The 19,655-nt window shown below is 53.2% G+C and overlaps 1 protein-coding gene across 4 annotated transcripts in view; it reads right to left on the bottom strand.

Moving 5' to 3' along the window:
- The window catches only part of PRDM11 (PR/SET domain 11), an 82,125-nt gene that overhangs the window by 16,331 nt on the left and 46,139 nt on the right, over window positions 1-19,655 (bottom strand). For 3 of the 4 annotated variants that reach the window (XM_042904934.1, XM_042904932.1, XM_042904933.1), the window contains exon 5: window positions 6,805-6,872. In XM_042904934.1, the coding sequence (XP_042760868.1) occupies window positions 6,805-6,872 (68 nt within the window). Of the gene's footprint in view, window positions 1-2,466; window positions 2,889-6,804; window positions 6,873-19,655 lie in introns of all 4 variants that reach the window. The other variant, XM_042904935.1, reaches the window with a different exon arrangement.

Here is a 19,655-nt window from a genome sequence, read left to right as displayed (position 1 = left end):
GTGGCCTTGCTAGAATCTGCAGTTTTAAGTGGGGCGGGGGGGGGGGGGGGGGGGGGGACAGGCCCCGGGGCAGTCTGGAGTCTGGCAAGGGATAGGAAAGGAGTGACGCGGCTGGAGGGCACAGAGCAGGAGAGCCACCTCTGCAGCCGGTCCTGATGTTCCCCCGAGACCCCCAAGGCGGGCCACCCAGGGAAGAAGCATCGCTCTCACCCAGGAGCGTCTGAAGGCTTGCAAGGCACCACCACACAGACGGCCAGTCACAGGGAGGGGCCGGGCCCCTGCAACACCCAGACCTTGGCTCTCTTGTGAGCAAGGTTATGAGCTGATTCCCACGGCAGGAATAAAAAGTATGCAGGTTCCCTGCCTGCACCAGAGGGGCTAAATTCAGAACCACCCCCCAGGGGAGGTGACCGAGAAGACTGACTCATCTTGTCCCCAGCCGCACACATGCATGCCTCCCCAGGGTCCCAGGGCCTCCCTTTGGGCTGGCACGAGAAGAGCCCAGTGATTCATAACCGCGCTTGGTGGGATAGCTGCCAGCCCCCCAGGGATCCCAGGACACCCGTTCTGGCGTGGCAGGGCTGGAAGGAGTGAGCGGGGCCGAGGCGATGGTGCTTCCCCCCCACCCCCCTTTCAGGGCCTCCTTCCACAGAGCCCCTGGCCTCGTGCTGTAACAGCTGGTCGACCGGCCGGGAAAGGGGGGCCTGGCCAAGTCTGCGGTGGAGGGGTCCCGGGCCCCCTGCCCAGCCCAGGTCACATTTGGCAACCTCATTACCTTCTTGGGGAGATGGAAGAGACAGCAGGGCAGGATTTAGGGAACGGACGGCCCGGCTGCCAGGCGCCCGTCTTTTTCTCCTAACTGGGTGGAATCACCCTGAAGCTTAGCAAAATGCCAATTCGTAGGGAGCTGGCAGACCTGGGCCCGAGTCCTGGTTCTGAATCTAGCTGGGGGGCCACCTCTGTTTCTGGAACTTATCTGCCTCGTCTACATAGCAAGGGAGTCAGAGTAGACGGCCTCCGTTCCTTTCCCAGTCCTAAAGAACGGACTCTGAGGGGCCACCTGTCAGGAGCCCCAGCCAAACAGGAAATTAGTGCGATCCCCATCCCAACAGCAGAGGGCCGTGGGAGGGAAGACGGGGTCCTTGTGAACCACCTTCCCCGGGCTGGCCAGCCGCTGACTTGCAGTCCTCCTGCCCTGCTCCGTCTATCGTAGGCCAGACTCCCGTTGGGACCGTGGGCCGAAGGTGGGGGGATGTGTGGGGAGAAGGGGGTGCAGTCCCACCACAGAAGGGTCTCGACCGCTCCCCATTCAGGGGAGTCCCAGATGGAACCACAGCCCCAACTACAGCCTGCGGGGCCAGGAGATTCCACAGTCAGGCCCCTGCATCCAAGTCCATCCTGGGTCACGGGAAGCAGAGGTGAATAAAGCAGAAGAGGGGTGGAGAAGGGCACGGGGGCGGTAAGGACAGGGAGGGAACCTGGTGAGATGGAGAGATCCGAGAGAGAGCCTTAGAGGGGGGAGAAAGAGGCAGAGGGCAGAGAGGAGTGGGCGCAGAAGCACAGAAAAGAACACAGAAATGAAGAGGTTAGGAAGAGAGAGAGCAGGAACTCATCTTCCCCCCCACCCCCTCCGTGGCCTGGGCCCTGAAGACTTGGCTGGCTTCCTCCCGCACCCCCTCCCCCACGCCTGCTACACTGGGCTTCCCTGGTTCCTCTCTGTCCTGGAACGTGCCAAGCGCCTTCCTGATGCGGGGGCCTCGTACATGCAGTTCTCAGCCTGGAGGCTCCCTGCTCCCCTCCCGGCGCCCCATGCCGAGGCCTGGTTAACTCTTACTCACCCTTCGCAAGTCAGTGCAACTGTCACTCCTGGGAGGCCCTCCCCGGCCCCCGAGGACAGCCAGCTCCCCGGCCCCCTTGCTCTCAGGCACGGCTAGTACGTAACTGGCACGGCCAAATGCAACACTTGAATACAGGGCACCTTGTTCAAAGCCCAGTGTGAATTTCAGGAGGCCAACAGCAGAGCACGAACCCCCCGCACGGTGCCCTTGCACGTGCAGGGCCCCAGGGACACTGCGCAGGTGGCCGGGGTCGTCAGCCCCGCTCTCAGGACTTCCGGCGTTCGCCCTTCATCCCTTCATTACAACTGTCCTTGTACAATGACTTAAAGCTTGTTTATTCCCATGAGTCTAGGGACAACCCCAGAGCGGGGCCCGTGTAGGATTTATATACAACGCTGTCTTCCCAGCTCCTAGCACAGCTCCTGGCACAGAGTTCAGGAAATATTCTCGAATGAATGAACGGAAAGGGGTGGAGAAGACAGAGCGGGGGAAGGAGGGAAGGGTGCATGGGGAGACTGGATGAGACGGAGAGGGACAGAGACAGGAGAAGGCCAGGGAAGGGGGGGGACGGCAGGGGAGGAGGAGGCTGGGCAGCGGGAGCCCGGGGAGGGAGGCAGGTGGTACTCACAGCTGGTCGAGGGGCTGTCGGTGCCGTCCAGTTCCGCCCTGGGGAAGCTGTGCCCAGAACGGGCCGTGAGCAGCGCTGACTCGATGGCCCTCTCGTGGGCAGTGAGCACGATGGCGGGGGCCCGGCCCCCGGCTCCGGGGCCTGACAGAGACTGCTGCATGAAGGCCAGCTTGTCCTTGGTCCTCCGTTTCATGTCATCCCATCTGTGCTTAATGTCCTTGACGGAGCGGGGCACCTGGCTGACGGAGGTGATTTTCCGAGCTATGCCTTCCCAAATCTTGTCCCTGTCGGCATGGGACAGCCGCATGGTCTCCCTCCCAAAGAGAACCGCTTCGTGGTGGGTCACCTCCGTGACCAGAATGTCCAGCTCCTCCTTGGAGAACTTGGGCTTCCTCTTGCGCTCAGCCAGGGGCGCCACATTCCTTGGGTTGAATATCCCACAAAGCACAATTGGGTAAATGACCGTCAGCGCGGGCGGTCCTCCTCCTTCCTAATTGCCGGCCCCCAGCTGGGGAGCCAGGAGGCACCCGGGCACCCTGGCCTGCTCACCACCACCACACCCTCCTCCTAGCGAGAGGCCCCTTCCACTACTCCTCAGAGGGCAGGCGGGCAGCAGAGGTGCGGCGGAGTGGGTGGAAACGCGGCCCGCGCCGGACGGCCCGGTGTCGGGCCCTACCGTGGCCCTGGGTGGCCCTGGCTGGCCCCGGCAGCCGGGGCGCTTGGCTCAGCCCCTCCCGGCCTCTCTCCCCAGCCGGGTCAGGAGGGACAACCACCCCACCTTCGGGGCTGTCACCAGAGAGGGGAAAGCAGAGTGACGAAGAGCGTTAAAGCCCCGAAGAGGGAGAAAGGGTCCTTACTGGGGTTCGGACCGGGCCACGGTCACTACAGATGGCTCACAGGAAGACTACTGAAACAGGGGGTGTTTCAATCTCCTCGCCAGCGATGCCAGCGATTAGGGTGTGGTCACAGAAAGCGTTTTCTGCCCTGCGGCTCTCTTTGTCTCCTTCCCCGGCCTCCAAGTCCTCCCCAGGCCCCGTCCCCGCCTTCCGCCGGATGTGGGTGTAGGCTCCCCTCCAGCTGGGGTCAGCTCGTTTCAGGGTGAGCTGCGGTGACCTTTGGGCAGCTCGTGGGTAGGACGTGAGCGGTCCGTGAGCAGCCACCGGGAGACAAGTTCCCCTTTGATGGAGACTAGGAGTGACCTTGGCTTCCACGTGCACAGAGGAGCCAGGGGCTGCTTGAGCAAGAGCAACCCAAGAGAGGAACCCAACACATGGAGGGGAACCTGGAGCCCCGTTCACTCCTCCAGCTGCCCCCAAAACCACAGCAGGAGGCTAGGGGCACAGAGATCCCTCAGCCTTTACCTCTCCGCGTCACCTACCCAGAACGCCACAGCTCAGGCGAAAGGAAGGTCGGGGCTTTGTGACCCGGCCAAGACAGGGACCGTGGTCCGCGCCTTGCACTCAGACAGACCTGGAACTAGGGGCTGAGCCTCTGGTGCCCACCCCCTTCCCCGTCTAGACAATGAGGCTCGTGATTCTAGCGCCACCTCCCAGGGCAGCCAGGAGGAAGTCATGGGGGTTTTTCAGTCTCACCACTATTGGCAGTTGGGGCTAGAAAATTCTTTGTGGGTGGGTGGGACGACATCCTGGGTAATTAGGATGTTTATCAGCCTCCCCGGCTTGATGTGACAACCGCCAAAGTGCCCCCAAGCAAAACAGCCCCCGGTTTCAGACCACCGATGACACGGATGTAGAGCACCTGGGGTAGGGAGGCCACCAAGTCAACCCTCATTACGTTGACGCCCGTTCTCTTCCCGGCCCACCACTTAAGTGTTTCAAAACACTAACCAACTCCATTCAATCATCCACGAGCCCCCAGGTTGTAACAGTACAAGTGAAGGCGTCTGCAAAGCGGAAGGAGCTATACAGAAGGAAGCTATACCCTAAGGGGGAAGGCAGGTTCCCAGGATGAACCGGCTTTCCCCTCCAACCACCACCAGAGGGACATCTCCACGGCAACAAACCACGTACCCAACCTCAACCTACACCTTGAGTCTTAGATGAGATGGGCGGCGGGGGGGGGGGGGGGGGGGGGGCGGGCACCACCTGTGGCTACCCTGGCACCATCTTGCACTGGAACAGGGCCGGCAGCTGGGACAGAATGGGAACCGGACAGACCCCATGCCGGCAAGGGAGCAGTAGCTGAACCCACCCCACACGGAGTCCAGGAGGCCATGCTTTGGCTGGGCCCTGTGCGCGAGCAGAAAGAACACCGGCCCAGAAGTCCAGGGGCGGATTCAAGTCCTGGTTCTGCCAGCGTCCTCGTGGTCTTGAGTAAGATCTCGCCCTGCCCCGGGCCTCAGTTTACCACTGTAGCATGAAGATCAGTACAGGGTAGCGGTTCTCCACCCTAGCGGCACATCAGAATCCCCATCGAGAGCTTTAAAAAAGACCGATACCGTGGGCTCCTCCCCAGCCCAATTAAGTCAGAATCTCAGGGGCATCAGATGATCGCTCAGTTAGTTCAGATGGTGTCTTTCTTTGGGGCTTGTGGCAAAGCCTTGCCCCCAGGCTGAAAGATCAGAGATGGGGGTGGGGGGGGGGGCGTGGAACAGAACCAGCTCGTCGGCAAAGCTTCTAGAGTCTCGAAAGCAGCGGTGCAGAAAGGCCTGACACTAGACTGCGCCCAGACACCCTCTCCTTTGCTTGTCTAGAGCCAGACGCAGCAATAGGGAATAGGAGCCCAGGCCAGGGGTCTGGTCCCCACTTCCGTGTCTCTGGTCACAGTGCCCTCAAGTGAAAACGTGGCCCCTCTGAAGGCCCATCTCCAAGGCCCCCTCCTCTTTGATCTGGGCCCTCGCACCATATTGTCTGTGCCTTCTTCATTCAACAACTTTATTAGGAAAAACCAGTCTCCACGGTGGAAGGTGTGAGTCCTGGGAGGACTGGGAGGGCAAATCCACTGAGGGCGCCCAGTTACGGGGTCTGCTATGCAAGTGCTGAGCTGACCGGTGCCCAGTGGTCGGGGAGAAGGAGTTAGGAGGGTGTCCAGGGTCTTCTTGGAGCACCTTCAGGGCAGTGGCTGACCCGATTACGTGAAAGGGGGCTGGAGGGAGGGAGCGTGCATCCCTATACTGTGACACAGGGGTCACCTGTCCCCGGGGCACCTCTGCTTCTGCACCTGTTAAGTGGCAATGAGAACAGCTCCTCTGACAATAAGAGAATAAATCCTACTGTGCTCCGAAGACGGTAAACCGCATCCCCTCTCGCCATCCTCCCTGCATCTGCCATCGATGGCTCCTGGGTGGGGAGCACAGGTGGGCGGGGCGGTAGGCTCCAGGGAAGGGGACAGCAGACCTCACCATAGACTCCCCATTGCAAACCACCTTCTCTCCCTGTTTGCTTCGAAGGTGTCAGAGTTTAAATATGGCAAACTCCCTCTCAGGAGGTCTCTGACTGCCCTCCCTCCAAACACCACCTCTCCTGCACCCCCCAGCCGCCACGGGTCACACAACTGCGCAAACGCCGACAGAGGCCCGATCCACGGTGTCCCCACGTGTGGCCATCCGAGACCTCCCTTCCCTCCCAACCCAGATCCTGTCACCATTCCTGGGCAAGGCACCAACACCAGTCTGACCCCTCACACGGCCCGCAGACCCCTCTGGGCCGGGCCCCGGCACACCGCACAGGCCAACGGCACGGAACCAAAAGGAGAGCCGTGAGCTGGGTCCTCGGTTCCAGAGGCTCAGCGCAGCCACCCCTGGGTGACCCTGGGCCAGTCTCCTGCTCTCTCTGGCCATTAAGGATCCTTCTGGCACAAACTTCTGTCCCCAACACCAGACCGCTGTAAAACCACTCTTGAAAGTACTCACGCCTGGGCAGCAAGGGCCATCCAAAACTGAGCTAGAGACTGTGCTGGGAGCCTCCTTTTCCACGGAGGCCATTTAAACAACTGCTGGCAGCTGTAGTGGGATGAGCCCTGCACCCCTACATCAGGAGTCTGCCCTCTGAGAGGGATCCTGGGTGGAGGGGGGCCCCTCCTTGGTGGGAATGCTGCCCGGAGCTGGGGGCCCTGGGTACTCCAGACACAGGGACAAATGTGAAGCCTCTAGGGGTCCTTATAACCCACCGGCCTCTTCCAGAGCCCCCTGATGGAAGGCCGGGGGAAGCAAGAGGGTCCCCCAGAACTAGACACATCCCAAACCCTGCAAACGGCAGTCCCAGGGCCTTCGGGGGCCTCCACCGCTGGGGACCGCAGAGGCCCAGCACACTCCTTTGGCTTCCTCTCCAAAGTTTGGGCAAGGCTCCCGGGAAATCAGCAGCAGAGAGCAGGACTCACCTCATCCAGTTGGCTTTAGTCTCGTCTGACCCATCTATGGACTTGTAGTGGTTATTCTTGTCCACAATCTGGAAGACAGAGAGAGAGTCTAGAAGGGGCCACCCTGCAGAGGCTCTCGTGTCCCTGGGCTCCTCCCCACGCCAGGGTCAGGGGCCTGGCCCGTCTGCTACCTCCCCTCCCCTCCTCTTGCCCTCCTGCTACAATGCCCCCACTGCTGTAGGATGAAACCCTAGGTAGGGCCAGGAATCCCATCTTCCTCTCCTGTGCTGATAACAGACCCGGCAACAGGGCCAATGAGCAGCATTTCCAGTAGCCACGCACGGCCACCATGAAAGTTGCATCCAGCCCCCCTTCTCTCTTCTAGCTTCTGTGAGGCACAGAGGCCAAGCACCGGATGACTGAGCACCTGTGATGTGAGAGGGCTCCTCCTCTGGCCAGCCTCTAAATCCTCAACAGCCTCAGGGTTGGGCCGGGCTCTTTTCTCCTGGAAAATGTCCTATTTCCTCATCACGTTTGAATCAGAGTTCAGCTGGGTATGGAATTCTAAGCAGGTTGTTTTATTTTCTTTCAGCACCTGGAAGATCGCCCAAAAGGCTGCCCCTAGGCTGTTCAGCAACGTATTGTTGTTCCTTTGTGGATAGGCCATCTCTGGTAAAATGTGAGACTTGCCCTTCATTTTTGATTTTCTGCAGTTTCCCTCTGTGGTTTTGAAGTGGAGATTTATTTTCTTAGAATTCTCATTACTTGAGGAGCTAATTCCTTGATGAAAACCTACTTCTTCAATTCTCGAAAATTTTGAAAAACTCTTACGTTCACGAAGACAGCTTCTGAGTCACTGTCTCCAGTTTCTTCGTGTAGGATTTCTAGGAAACATATTTAGGAGTATCGCTCATGTCTTTTAACTACCTTTCTCCGTTTTTCTCTCTCTCTCTTTTTGGCAGTGCTCTGGGACTATTCCTCAGAACTCTCTTCCAATTCACTAATTCTCTCTTTGACTGTGTCTAGTTGAGAATTTATCCACCTATTAAGCTTCTTCATTTCTTTTTTGTCTTCCTTTCTAAATGAGAACTTTTAATGCAATGAGTATTTTTCATTCCCAGAATCTTCATAGCCACCTTTTGTTCATTCCACCTCTGTTTCATAATGTCACATTCCTTTTCTCCTTTCCTAACAGTTTTATTGAAGTATAATTGACATATAATGTACCCATTTGATACATTTTGACAAATGTATACACCCACTGCCACAATCAAGAAAACAAACATATCCATCACCCCTAAGTGTCTCTGTGCTCCAGAACCTCCCCTCCTGCCCCCTTCCATACCTCCCATCCCCAGTCCACTGGCAACCAGCAAGCTCCTTCTTGTCGCTAAAAATTACTCTGTGTTCTCTAGGATTTTACACAAATGAAATCAAATAGAAGCCACGTCTAGCTTCTTTCGCTCAGCACAATTCTGAGATTTGTCCATATTGATGCGCGCATCCGAGTTCATGCCTTTGTACTGGTAAGTAGTATTTCATTGTTTGGATGTGCCACAATTTGCCTTTGTATCTACTTACTGATGGACATTTGGGTTGTGTCTAGTTTTCAGCTATTACAAATAAATCTGCTATGGGAATCCAGTTACAAATCTCTCTGTAGACACGCACATTTCTTGTGGGCAAATACCTAGCAGTGGAACGGCTGGGTCACGTGGAAAGTATACGTTTAACTTTTAAGAAATTGCGGACCTGTTTTCCAAAGTGGCTGCAACATTTTATATTTCCATACACCAGCCTATGGACCCACCAGCTGGTCCAATGCTTGCCAATACCTGGCATGAACAGTCTTTTTTATCTCAGCCATTCTAATAGGTATGAAGCAGTATCTCCTTGTGGTTTTAATTTTATTTCTCTGATGACTAATGAGGCTGAACATCTTTTTGTGCACTTACTTGTCAGCTGCATATCTTCTCCGGTGAAGGGCCTATTTGAATCTTTGCCCATTTTTGAAATTGGTTGTTTTTTCCTTATTATTGAGTTTTGAGGGTTTTTTGAAAATATACTTTGGATCAAGTCCATCATCAGACATACGACCTACAAATGTTTTCTCCTAATCGAAGGCTTGTTTATTCATCCTCTTAATGATATCTTTCGAAGAGCAGAGGTTTGAAATTCAAACACACAAACAAAAATCCACTGTTTTGTTCTTTTTAGTGGGTGTTATCCTTCATTTCCTCAAGGATCCGAAGGCTGAGACTGCTCGTTATCCCTCATTATCTGTTGCCTCCTTCGTCCGCAGTAACAGAACCCCTGGCTTCTAACTGGGCACTTGGCTACGTGTAATGACAGAATACGTTTCTTGGCTTCTCCATTAATTAAGTTCTGGCCAATAGGATGTAGTTGGAAGTGTCATGTGTCAGCTTCTTGAAAACTTCTTCAAAAAACAGCTGATACGTGCCTTTCCACCATCCTACTGCCTGGAATGCAGACGTAATGGCTGGAGTTCTAGCTACCAACTCACCAGACTATGAGGATAATCCAAACACTGAGATAGTGGTGAGCTGGGATCAAGCTTGGTTCCCTGGGGACTTACTGAGGCAGAGCCACCGCATCGGCCCTAAAATGTATTCAATGTATTCAGAGTAGAAAAATGTAACTCCTATTTTGCTTGAGCTGCTGTTATTTTGAATCTCAGTTACTCAGAGTCAAGCCTATTCCTGATACAAATCCTAAATGGTTATTCTTTCTTTCTTTCTTTTTTAATCTTTTTTAATGTTTATTTATTTTTGAGAGATTGAGAGAGAGAGAGCGTGAGTGGGAGAGGGGGCAGAGAGTGAGGGAGACACAGAATCTGACACTGGATCCGGGCTCTGAGCTGTCAGTACAGAGCCCGATGTGGGGTTCAAACTCACGAACCGTGAGATCATGACCTGAGCTGAAGTTGGACGCTCCACCGACTGAGCCACCCAGGCGTCCCTGAATGGTTATTTTAAATTCATTTTCAGAATACTCCATAATTTTTATTTTAGTGTGAATTCATTTGTTATTCAGAGGCGGTCTTTTTAACATTGCTTCATTCGTTTTGGAGCTTTAGTCTTGGGGAGGGGTTCATCTTTTTTTTTGTTTTTCTTAGACTCTCATTGTAGCGTTTGGGGAAAAAAGGGTCGGGCTGGTCAAAGTGTGAATTCTCGGCGCATGTGACTAGAAGTCCCCCGGCCCCTTCCGCACACACCTTCTTCACCTACACTCTCACTCTGGATACTCACATCTATCTCTAGACTCTCATTTGATCACTACACACAATTTTTATCTCAAGACCCAGGTGTGAATACCTGACTTCCCATGTGACTTCCCTTCCTTGGATGTCTCCTATCTCCTAGGCACCTCAAATTTACCTCCCCCAAGGTACCCTCCCCCCAGGCCCCACCCCCAAACCCGTTCCTCCCCTATTTTCCTCATCTACAGCAACTAAATCCTGGTTCACAAGCATAATTCGTTCCAGCAACATGCTCGTAAGCCAAAGCACTCGTACATCAAAGCGAATTTCAGGAACACCGGCTCAGTTGTGATCATGGGACGTTCCGTGTCACATAGGACTCGTATCGCCAGACATCATCTGTTTATCAAGTTAAAACGAAATTAGGAACATTTGCCGATCTTGAGGAACACTCGCAGAACAAGTCACTTGCCATCCGAGGTTTTGCTGTGTTTGAAACCACCATCCACGCGGGTTTCAAAAAGAAAGCGATACCCACCAAAAAGCAGTGAATGGTACCCTGCATGGTGTGTGAATTACACCTTGAAAAGGGTGTTTAAAAAAAAAAAAAAAGGACAAAGAAAGTCACCTTTCACCTCTTGCTCTCTCAATGCCCCCCCATCCAGTCCCTCAGCAAATCCTGGCAGCAGATGTCAAGACCGCCCCTCCGACTCCATGGCGTCCCATGGCCGTGCTGGTGGGAGACATAAGCTCTCTTCCAGACAGCTCCAGGAGATCCTAACTAACCTCCCCGAAGCCGTCCTTGACTCGACTCGCCACCACTTCTCCTCAGAGCAGCCACTGCGATCCCTGTGGATGTAAATCCCATCACGTCACTCAGCGGGTATCACACGTTAACCCTTACGTTAAGATGTGCACTCGTGGCCACGGTCTTCGAGACCCGTATAACCTGGTCCCCGCCTACCTCCCCAGCACGGGCCTCCCTCTTCCCTTCACGAGCTATGGCCACAGTGAGCCTTGACACTGGTAGGGTTCACCGCCTACTCTTAAAAAATTACTACCCATGAAATTGTTCAAGCATTCAGAAATTATAATGAGGAACGCAGCTGAAAACCGCGTGCCCGTCGGCTGGAGACAACATAAGTGACCCCCCAGCCACATCTGTCCCCACTTGGTTCACTTCAAGAAAACACCCGATGTAGCCGAAGACCGTCTCTGCCTCCAACTCATGCACCCTCCAAGGTTAACCGCCGTCCCGAAGCGCGTAGGGAGCCTTGCCATTTTCACTACACAAGGAGTTTTCTAGAAACAACGCACCGAGCCGTTTTTCATGTTTGTGAAGTTTACAGATATGGCACCCAAGGAACATACTCTTTCGTACCTTCTTCCCACTGATTTTTGCACGACTGGCCCCTTCTTATCCTTTGGGTCTCAGTTTCTGTCACCTCCTCAGAAGAAGCTTTTCCTGACCTGAACCTAAAGTAGGTTCTCCCCTGCCACTTCCTGACCCTCCACAGGCCTGTCCCTCACAGCACTAATTCTATGACCTCACCTGTCACTTCCTTTTCAAGACCTGATTGCAGGGTGCGGTTTTGTTATCGACGACGTTTATTTGTCAGCATGGCTATGAACTCTGTCCCTCGCTAGACCACAAGCTAATGAAGACAAAGCCCATGGCTATCTCGTTCCTAATGGTGGCCTGGCCCCAATGCTAACATAGCACATGGCACGTAGCAGAATATTTGTTGAATGAATGAATGATTGGATGAAGAGCCTTTTTAAAAAAAAAAAAATTATGTTTATTTATTTTTGAGAGAGAGAGAGATAGAGCACGAGCAGGGGTGGGGGCAGAGAGAGAGGGAGACACAGAATCCAAAGCAGGGTCCAGGCTCTGAGCTGTCAGCACAGAGTCCAGTGTGGGGCTCGGACCCACGAACTGTGAGATCATGACCTGGGCCGAAGTCAGATGCTTAACTGACTGAGCCACCCAGGTGCCCCTGGATGAAGGGCCTTTTAAGTAAAAAGTGAATTAAAGAAAAAAAAAGTATATAATGTCAGTATTTTAGTAAAAAGGAAATGAGTGCTGTGTCGGAACTGGCTTGTACCGACTGACGGGAGCTGACAGTTACTTTCCAGAATTTCACGAACCAGTCGTGAACCACAGCCATTATTAGAAATTAAGCGATAGAAATGTACAATTCAATAAATATTATTTTGAAGGTAATAAATATTCAAGGCTTACCACTTCCTAATCATTTTTTTTTTAATTTTTTTTTTAACGTTTATTTATTTTTGAGACAGAGAGAGACAGAGCATGAACGGGGGAGGGTCAGAGAGAAAGAGGGAGACACAGAATCCGAAACGGGCTCCAGGCTCTGAGCTGTCAGCACAGAGCCCGACGTGGGGCTCGAACTCACGGACCACGAGATCATGACCTGAGCCGAAGTCGGACGCTCAACCGACTGAGCCACCCAGGCACCCCACTTCCTAATCATTTTTATGTTTCACCATAACTTGGGTTCTTGAGGGAAATGGACATCTACTGCGTCTCTTTCCACCTCCTGGTTCAGCGACTTCATGTTGGTACCTCGAAAGCGGCCACGGTGGGAGCATTTGCACCATGGAGATCGGCACACGTCCCCCCTCCCCCCACCTTACCACAACTGCCCCCACGTTACCTAGCGCACACCACGCGCGTGTGTTTGTGTGTGCACGGAAAGTCTGGGAAATACATTTCAAGCTCTCAGCTCTGGTTACCTCTAAAGGAAGCGAAAGAGGAAAGCAGGATGAGGCTTTTGCTTTATTTCTCTATGAGACTGGACTGTCTTTGTGGTTTCAAATCCTCAGATAGACGAAAAGAGAAAAGGCGCAGGTCAGGCTTCCCCCTCCCTGCCCCGCCCCCCAGAGTCTCCCCAGATGGTGCTCCGGTCCTCAGGGACCTCCCCCTGAAATTTCTTAGAACCCTGCCCGTGATCATAGTACTCATCCCCCTACGTTATCATTTTCTGACTCTCCTCTCCTTCCTGGGGGAAAAAGAAAAGCATCTCAAGGCCCTTGCAGCCAGTAACGGGGGCACCAGTGGGCCGTGAGAGCCCTGGAGCCAGAGGGATCAGCTAGAATCTCAGCTTCATCATTTACAAGTGAGTGGTCTTGGGCAGGCAACTCTACGGGCTTTGCCTGAGTTTCCACATCTGTAAAATGGGGTACAACCCAACCCTGCAGCACTGCTGTAATGACTGATGTGGGAGAAACTCAGTAAAGGGTCGCTATTAGAATTTCGGTCGTGACTGTCATCATAGTCTCTGGTCTCCGAATGAAGAGCCCAACTGTTAGTTACCCTTACTTCTCGGCCGGCAGAGGTCTCCGGGTTAACGTGGAGTTGTTGTGATCTGCCTTCAATTGGGCAGAGAGGCCCCCGGAGGGAGCTTTGAGGGATGAGGGGACTGCCGGAGGCCCCCTCAGGCTGGCTTCAGATCTGGAGGTTTGCTGAGGGATGTTTCCGGCATTCTCTCTGCCACCAGTCAGGGTTTTCTCCAACCGAGCATTCATTCATTCATTTAACAAATATCACTGAGAGAGTAGCTACTACAGTGTCAGGTTCTGGGGGATAAAATGGTGATCCCGGGAGACAATGTCTTTGCTCTCACAAAACTCACAGTCCAGGGAGATACAGAAAGGAGGCCACTGTGATGCCCGGTGGTTGGCACTGTGGCGGGGAAATCTGTGGAAAGAGAACTCAGAGCTGGAGTCGGGATCTGGGAGTCAGTTGAGGACCTTCTTGGGAAATGGTGAATCTAAGCTGAGGTCTTGGAGAAGAGGAAGGTGAGGGTGTCCCAGGCGGAAGGAGCAGGAGCGGGCAGGATCGCACAGCATTTGTGGACCGTGTCACATGTCACTGAGCAGCCCGGGCCACCCTCAGCAGAGAGCAGGCCGACACTGGGATGGTCCAGGAATGGCCAGCCAGGGCCAGATGCTCAGGACCAACTCCCGAGGAGGCTGGTCCCCCCATGTCCTCCCTCGCCTTATCCCACAAGGTCAACTCCTTGGCCCTTCTGAACACAGCACTTCCTGGAACCACCCGGGCTCTGAACACTGTGATATGAGAAGGACCTTGGTAGCCTAGACCTGACCAGAGAAGGGTGACCAGCATGGTGAGAGGGTTCCTTAGCCTGGAAAAGAAGAAGCCAGAGAAAGAGCGATCATCAAACGTGGGAAAGACCACCACTTGGAGGGAGCAGGGCCAGGACAACTTAGAGGAGCACAAGCCTGAACGGGGCACAAGGAATATGCAGGCAGGACAGTCGTGCAACAGAACGAGCGCCCTCGTGAGGTGGTGAACCTCTTGTTACCAGAAGTATTTAAGAAGATGGATGACCCACCACTAGGAAGACTAAAGAGAGGACTTTCCCCAGAGTGGAAGTCTGGCCTAAACAGCTTCTAAAATTCTGCCTAGGGGCGCCTTGGTTAAGCGTCCAACTTCAGCTCAGGTCATGATCTCACGGACCGTGAGTTCGAGCCCCGCGTCGGTCTCTGTGCTGACAGCTCAGAGCCTGGAGCCTGCTTCGGATTCTGTGTCTCCCTCTCTCTCTGCCCTTCCCCCGCTCATGCTCTCTCTCTCTCTCTCTCTCTCTCTCTCTCAAAAATAAATAAAATAGATAGATAGATAGATAGATAGATAAAATTACGTCTAAAACTCAGCCTGTATGATTCTATGTGGACAGATCCTCAGAAAATAATACAAAACCAGAGTTTGGGCCCCCTGGGGCAAGCATGGTCTATTTGGATCAGAGTGCTATTTCTGACTATGGTAACGATTAACAAAGACATCAGCAACGCCACGCCAGGGGCTGTCATTCAGAAAGCAATTTCACTGTGCAAAGGACCCTTGCCCCACCTTTTCATGGGTTCTCACAACTCTGTGAAGTAGCGACTACGATCATCACCCCCATTTTGGAGACTGGGGAACCGAGGTTCCGTTTCACAGGCAATTTGCCTGTGGCCACAAAGGAAATGTGTGGGGAAGCCGGAGTTCGTTCAAACAAACAACAGCCCGCCTCTTACGCACCGAGATGGACCTCATGCCCTCTAATGACCTCATCAGAATCCGCCAGGAATGTCCTGGGGGCTCCCTCTGAATTTCCAGTGTTGCTGCTGGTTTGAGCAGATTTGCCCAGTGAAGATCTGCATTTTACTAGAGGGGAGCATTCTGCTTGGTGGCAGAAGGTCGGCCGCAGTCAAGGGTTCACTGCTGGGCTCCTCTGAGTGGTGCCATCACCGGCTGCTGCCCAGATTAGATTTTAAAAAACCTGATTTGCTTGCAACTTTCCAGGAACCCATGGAATCCATAAAACATTCTGATTTTCAGCCCCGCACCTCCTTAGAGCAAAGTGGTTACAAAAATGATTTATGAAGCGATTCGCAGTTGACAAGGCACTCTGCCCATCTCAGATGCTCCTCCCCGAACCCCAGGAGGCAGACAGCGTCGGCTCTCTTCTCCAGCTACTTCCCAGTCTAGCAAACTGAAATGGCAGAGTGAAAAAGAGGCCAGACTGAACCCAAACTTGACCTGAATACTTCGGCTGCAAGGAGGCCTCTGAGATTATTCAGGCCCCGGCTTCCAAACCTGGTGCCTACGGATGGACTTTGGCAAGGGGAAGGGGAGATTCCTTAAAATGTGCACAGCATTCCGTGAATATTGGTATACATATGAGTACAACTCCCTAAGTCTGGCTGGTCAGGAACCAGGATCTAACCTGCCCCCATCCCCTTTTAACTGATAGAATTCGTGCTTCCTTTTCTTGTTCTAAAACTCTCTTTTATCAAATTTCAGAAAAGGCCCCCGAGATGTGGTAAATAGGGCATGTTTACATACAATCTCGAATTCCACATCCAGGTTTTACATATACCGTTCCACTCACCGCCCCCACGAACCCCGAGGCGCTACTGGAGATAATAAAGAGAGCTGTGAACGGCTCTTCGCCTGCTGTGCACCTGCACGCAACAGGCATCAAGGCTCACAACTCATAAGGTCATGTTCCGACCGTGCATCCCCATTTTATGCACAAGAAAACCAGCGCTCGGAGGCAACGAGCCTCCAGCCCCAAGATGCACGACCCTCAAGGAAAAATGTCTGAGTCCGGAGCCCCCCGTAACCAACCCAGAAAGCTCATCCCCACCCAAGTCCTTCTGCTCGGCCTGTAAAAGTCCCCCCCGGCCCTGTTACCAGCCTCAGGACCAACTACCCCCTGAACACACTTGGCCTCACTCTTCTTGGTAATATACCTGGCTATGGGCAAAACCAGTGGGTTGAGCCCTCGGGCAAGGACTGACAGCCTCGGGAGGCTGGCCTGAATCCTGTTAGCTATGCCTTAACTTGAGGGGCTCTGGGGCAAGAGTGGGAGAGAGCCCCCCCCCCCCCCCAGAATCTGCTCAACCTGGAGGCAGCAAAAATGCACATTGGAATGGGTCTGCTCCGGAGAGATTCAATAGAAACAAACTTTAAATACGCTACAGATGTCAAGGATCTTCCAGGTGAACGTGGCAGAGGGAAGCTGATGTGAAAAGCACCCACAGGGTCGTCCACAGCACAACCAGCACGGCCGTCATGGGCGGCTCGCCCCCCAATAACCAGAGACATGAACGAGAGGTAGGAAGAAAAAAAGCAGAGAACAAACCAAAGCTCTGCCATGAGAGAGCACTTCACCCCCATGAGGATGGCTAGAGTCAAAAAGTCAGCTAACAGCAAGTGTGGGCAAGGATGTGGAGAAATCAGCCCTCGCACCCTGCCGGTGGGAATGTAAAATGGTCCCGCTGCTCTGGAAAGTGGTCCGGCAGATCCTCAAATGGTGAAACATAGGGTTACCGTGTGACCCAGCAGTCCCATTCCTACGTATTACCCAAGGGACATGAAAACGTAGGTCTACACAGAGACTTGTGCACACATGTTTAGGGTAGCATCATTCATAATAGCCCAACGATGGAAACGACCCAACTGTCCATCGACAGGTGAGCAGATGAACAAAATGTGGCCTATCCACGCAATGGGGGGGAAAAGGCCAGTGAAAGGAAGGATCATGCTACGCAGTGATAATCTGCCCCAACCCGGAGGTACCCTGAAAACATGACGCTATGCGCAAGAAGCCAGTCACAAAAGACCACGTTCATACGAAGGTCCACAATAGGGACATCTGTAGAGACAGAGGGACATCCATAGAGACAGAGTAAACTAGTGAGGGCTGGAAGGGGTGGGGGGAGAGGAGGAGATGGGGTAACCATTAAAGATAGAGTTTCTTCTACGAGGCGATGAGAGTGTTGCACAACTGTTGGCGGTAGTGGAGGCAAACAGTGGTTAATTATTAAAGACCATTAAATTACACACTTTGGGTGGGCGAGCTGCACGGTCTGTGCTGGTATCTCAATGACGCGGTTGTAAGAAGTCCGCCAAATGCTCACGGGCAGCCATCAGACAAGATAAAGAAAACCACCTTATACCATCTGCTTGAAAAGTACTCCCTGGGGGCGCCTGGGTGGCCCAGTGGGTTGAACGTCCTACTCTGGCTCAGGTCATGATCTCGTGGTTTGTGGGTTCGGGCCCCGCGCCGGGCTCTGTGCCGACGGCTCGGAGCCTGGAGCCTGCTTCCGATCCTGTGTCTCCCTCTCTCTCTGCCCCTCCCCCACTAGTGCTCTGTCTCTCTCCGTCTCTCTCTCTCTCAAAAATAAATAAAATGTAAAAAAAAAAAAAAAAAAAAAAAGAAGAAGATCCAGTTTTGAAGTCCTGGCCCCATGATTAGCTGTATGGCCTTGGACCAGGAATTTAGCCCTTGAAGCCCCAGTTTCCCAATGTGTAGAAAGGGGGCTGAAGCGTACTTATCTGACAGCAAGGTTGTGAGGGCACAGAATGAGGTCACACAAATCCTTTAGTGCCTGAAGAACAGCACCTGTCAGAGGTATTGCTATCCACCCAACCCTCCCTCACAACTTTTGCTGAGGACCCACTGGGGCTTAAGGGTGCTGAATCAGGCTCCGACAAGACCGCTCCTAAAGGAATTTTCAAACACCAAAAAACCCTATGTTCCCTATTATTAAAATCAGGGGGTTTACTAGAAATTCGTCCCTCTCAAACAAGGGTCTTTGGATACGCTCTCAGGATCTAAAAGTTCTAAGAATGTTTAATTCAATGTTTTCATTCAAAAAATCAACATACGGGAATCGCCATGAGATTTCCATCCCAAAGACTGCTGTGCATGTAACCGGGTGGGCACCTGTGGTAGACTGAATTCTTGGCCCCGGTTCTGCCCTTCTCGATCGGCCTTGGCCATGTGATTCCGCACTAGGCTCTCTCTTACAGGTGGCCTGTCCTTCTTCGCTCCTTGACCCTGGCTTCAGCTGTGTGACTTATCTGGCCGGTGGGATGTTACCGCACACCAAGCAAAGAACGGGAATGTGCTTGCAAAAGGGGGGGGTGGGGGTGGGGGTGGGGCTTGCCTCTGGGACCACCCCTGCCTTCACCAGGAGGAGAGCTTCTCCAGAGAGCACCTGCTCCTTCAGTCTGGGCCCAGAACGAACACGCATGGAGCAGACCAGGCTCCCCTTGAGGAGACGATCTGGCCCAGTGGCTTGCGGCAGAGAGGACCAGCCGCGCCCAACTAAATCAGCCCGCCCGCGGTCCACCGGCAGACACGCCAGAATAAATGAGACCCCGTAGTTCAGCCAGCAGATACCTGAGCAAGGATAAATGATGGCTGTTCTACGCCACAGGTCGGCAGACTTTGGCCCTGCAGGCTAAGTCCTGTTTTGGATGGCCCACCAGCTAAGAATGGTCCGTTTCTCAGTGGTTGAAAATAAATCAGAAGAAGATTTCATCACGCGAAAGTTGTCCGGAATTCAAATTTTGGTGTCCGTGACAAGTTCTGCTAGCATACGCCCCACCTCTGACTGTTCTCCGGCTACAATGACAGAACCGAGTGGCTGTGGCCAACACCGTGAGGTCCACAAAGCCTAAAATATTTACGGTCTGGCGCCTGACACAAAAAGGGTGCAACCGCAGTTCTCTGCCACGGAATGTGGAGGTAGCCTGCTACACTGTAACAGGCTAGCAGGTAACATCGATCATTACTATTGGCCATGAGCTAGTGAGAAAAGAACAGGCACCCACTTGATGAGCACAGGATGCATTCTGGTAAAGAAAAGAGTAAGAAACATCAAGGCCACTGCGCTGACACACGAAACGCACGAAAGCACACGAAAGCACAGACATACCAAATGCCAAAGAACCTGGGTGTTTGTAGTCATTACCACGGTCACCCTGGAAACAGCGATTTCGGTTCAATAAACAACATCGTCGCACATATAACGATGATTTCACTCATTTGAGTTACGCGTGTTTGCATAGGTCTGTTCATTTGATATTTGCAAGTCTGTGTTGGATTTACAGCTGTTTCAAAGCTGTAAGAAATGTTTCCCCTAGCTCTCTGCTTAAACCTTTTTAAACAACATCAGAGTGAAATTAAGGTCACATTGGGACCCCACGAACCTTAAATGTCACCTGACCGACAGGTACAGGAAAAGGTACTCGGCTTCACCAGCCATCGGGGACATGCAAATCAAAACCACAATGTGATATCCCCTCATGCCTGTTGGAAGGACTGTGCTC

Source organism: Panthera leo, chromosome D1 (assembly GCF_018350215.1).
Source record: "Panthera leo isolate Ple1 chromosome D1, P.leo_Ple1_pat1.1, whole genome shotgun sequence".
Taxonomy (NCBI): domain Eukaryota; kingdom Metazoa; phylum Chordata; class Mammalia; order Carnivora; family Felidae; genus Panthera; species Panthera leo.
The sequence above is the reverse complement of the archived record's forward strand: the minus strand, read 5'-3'. Positions and strand labels throughout refer to the sequence as shown.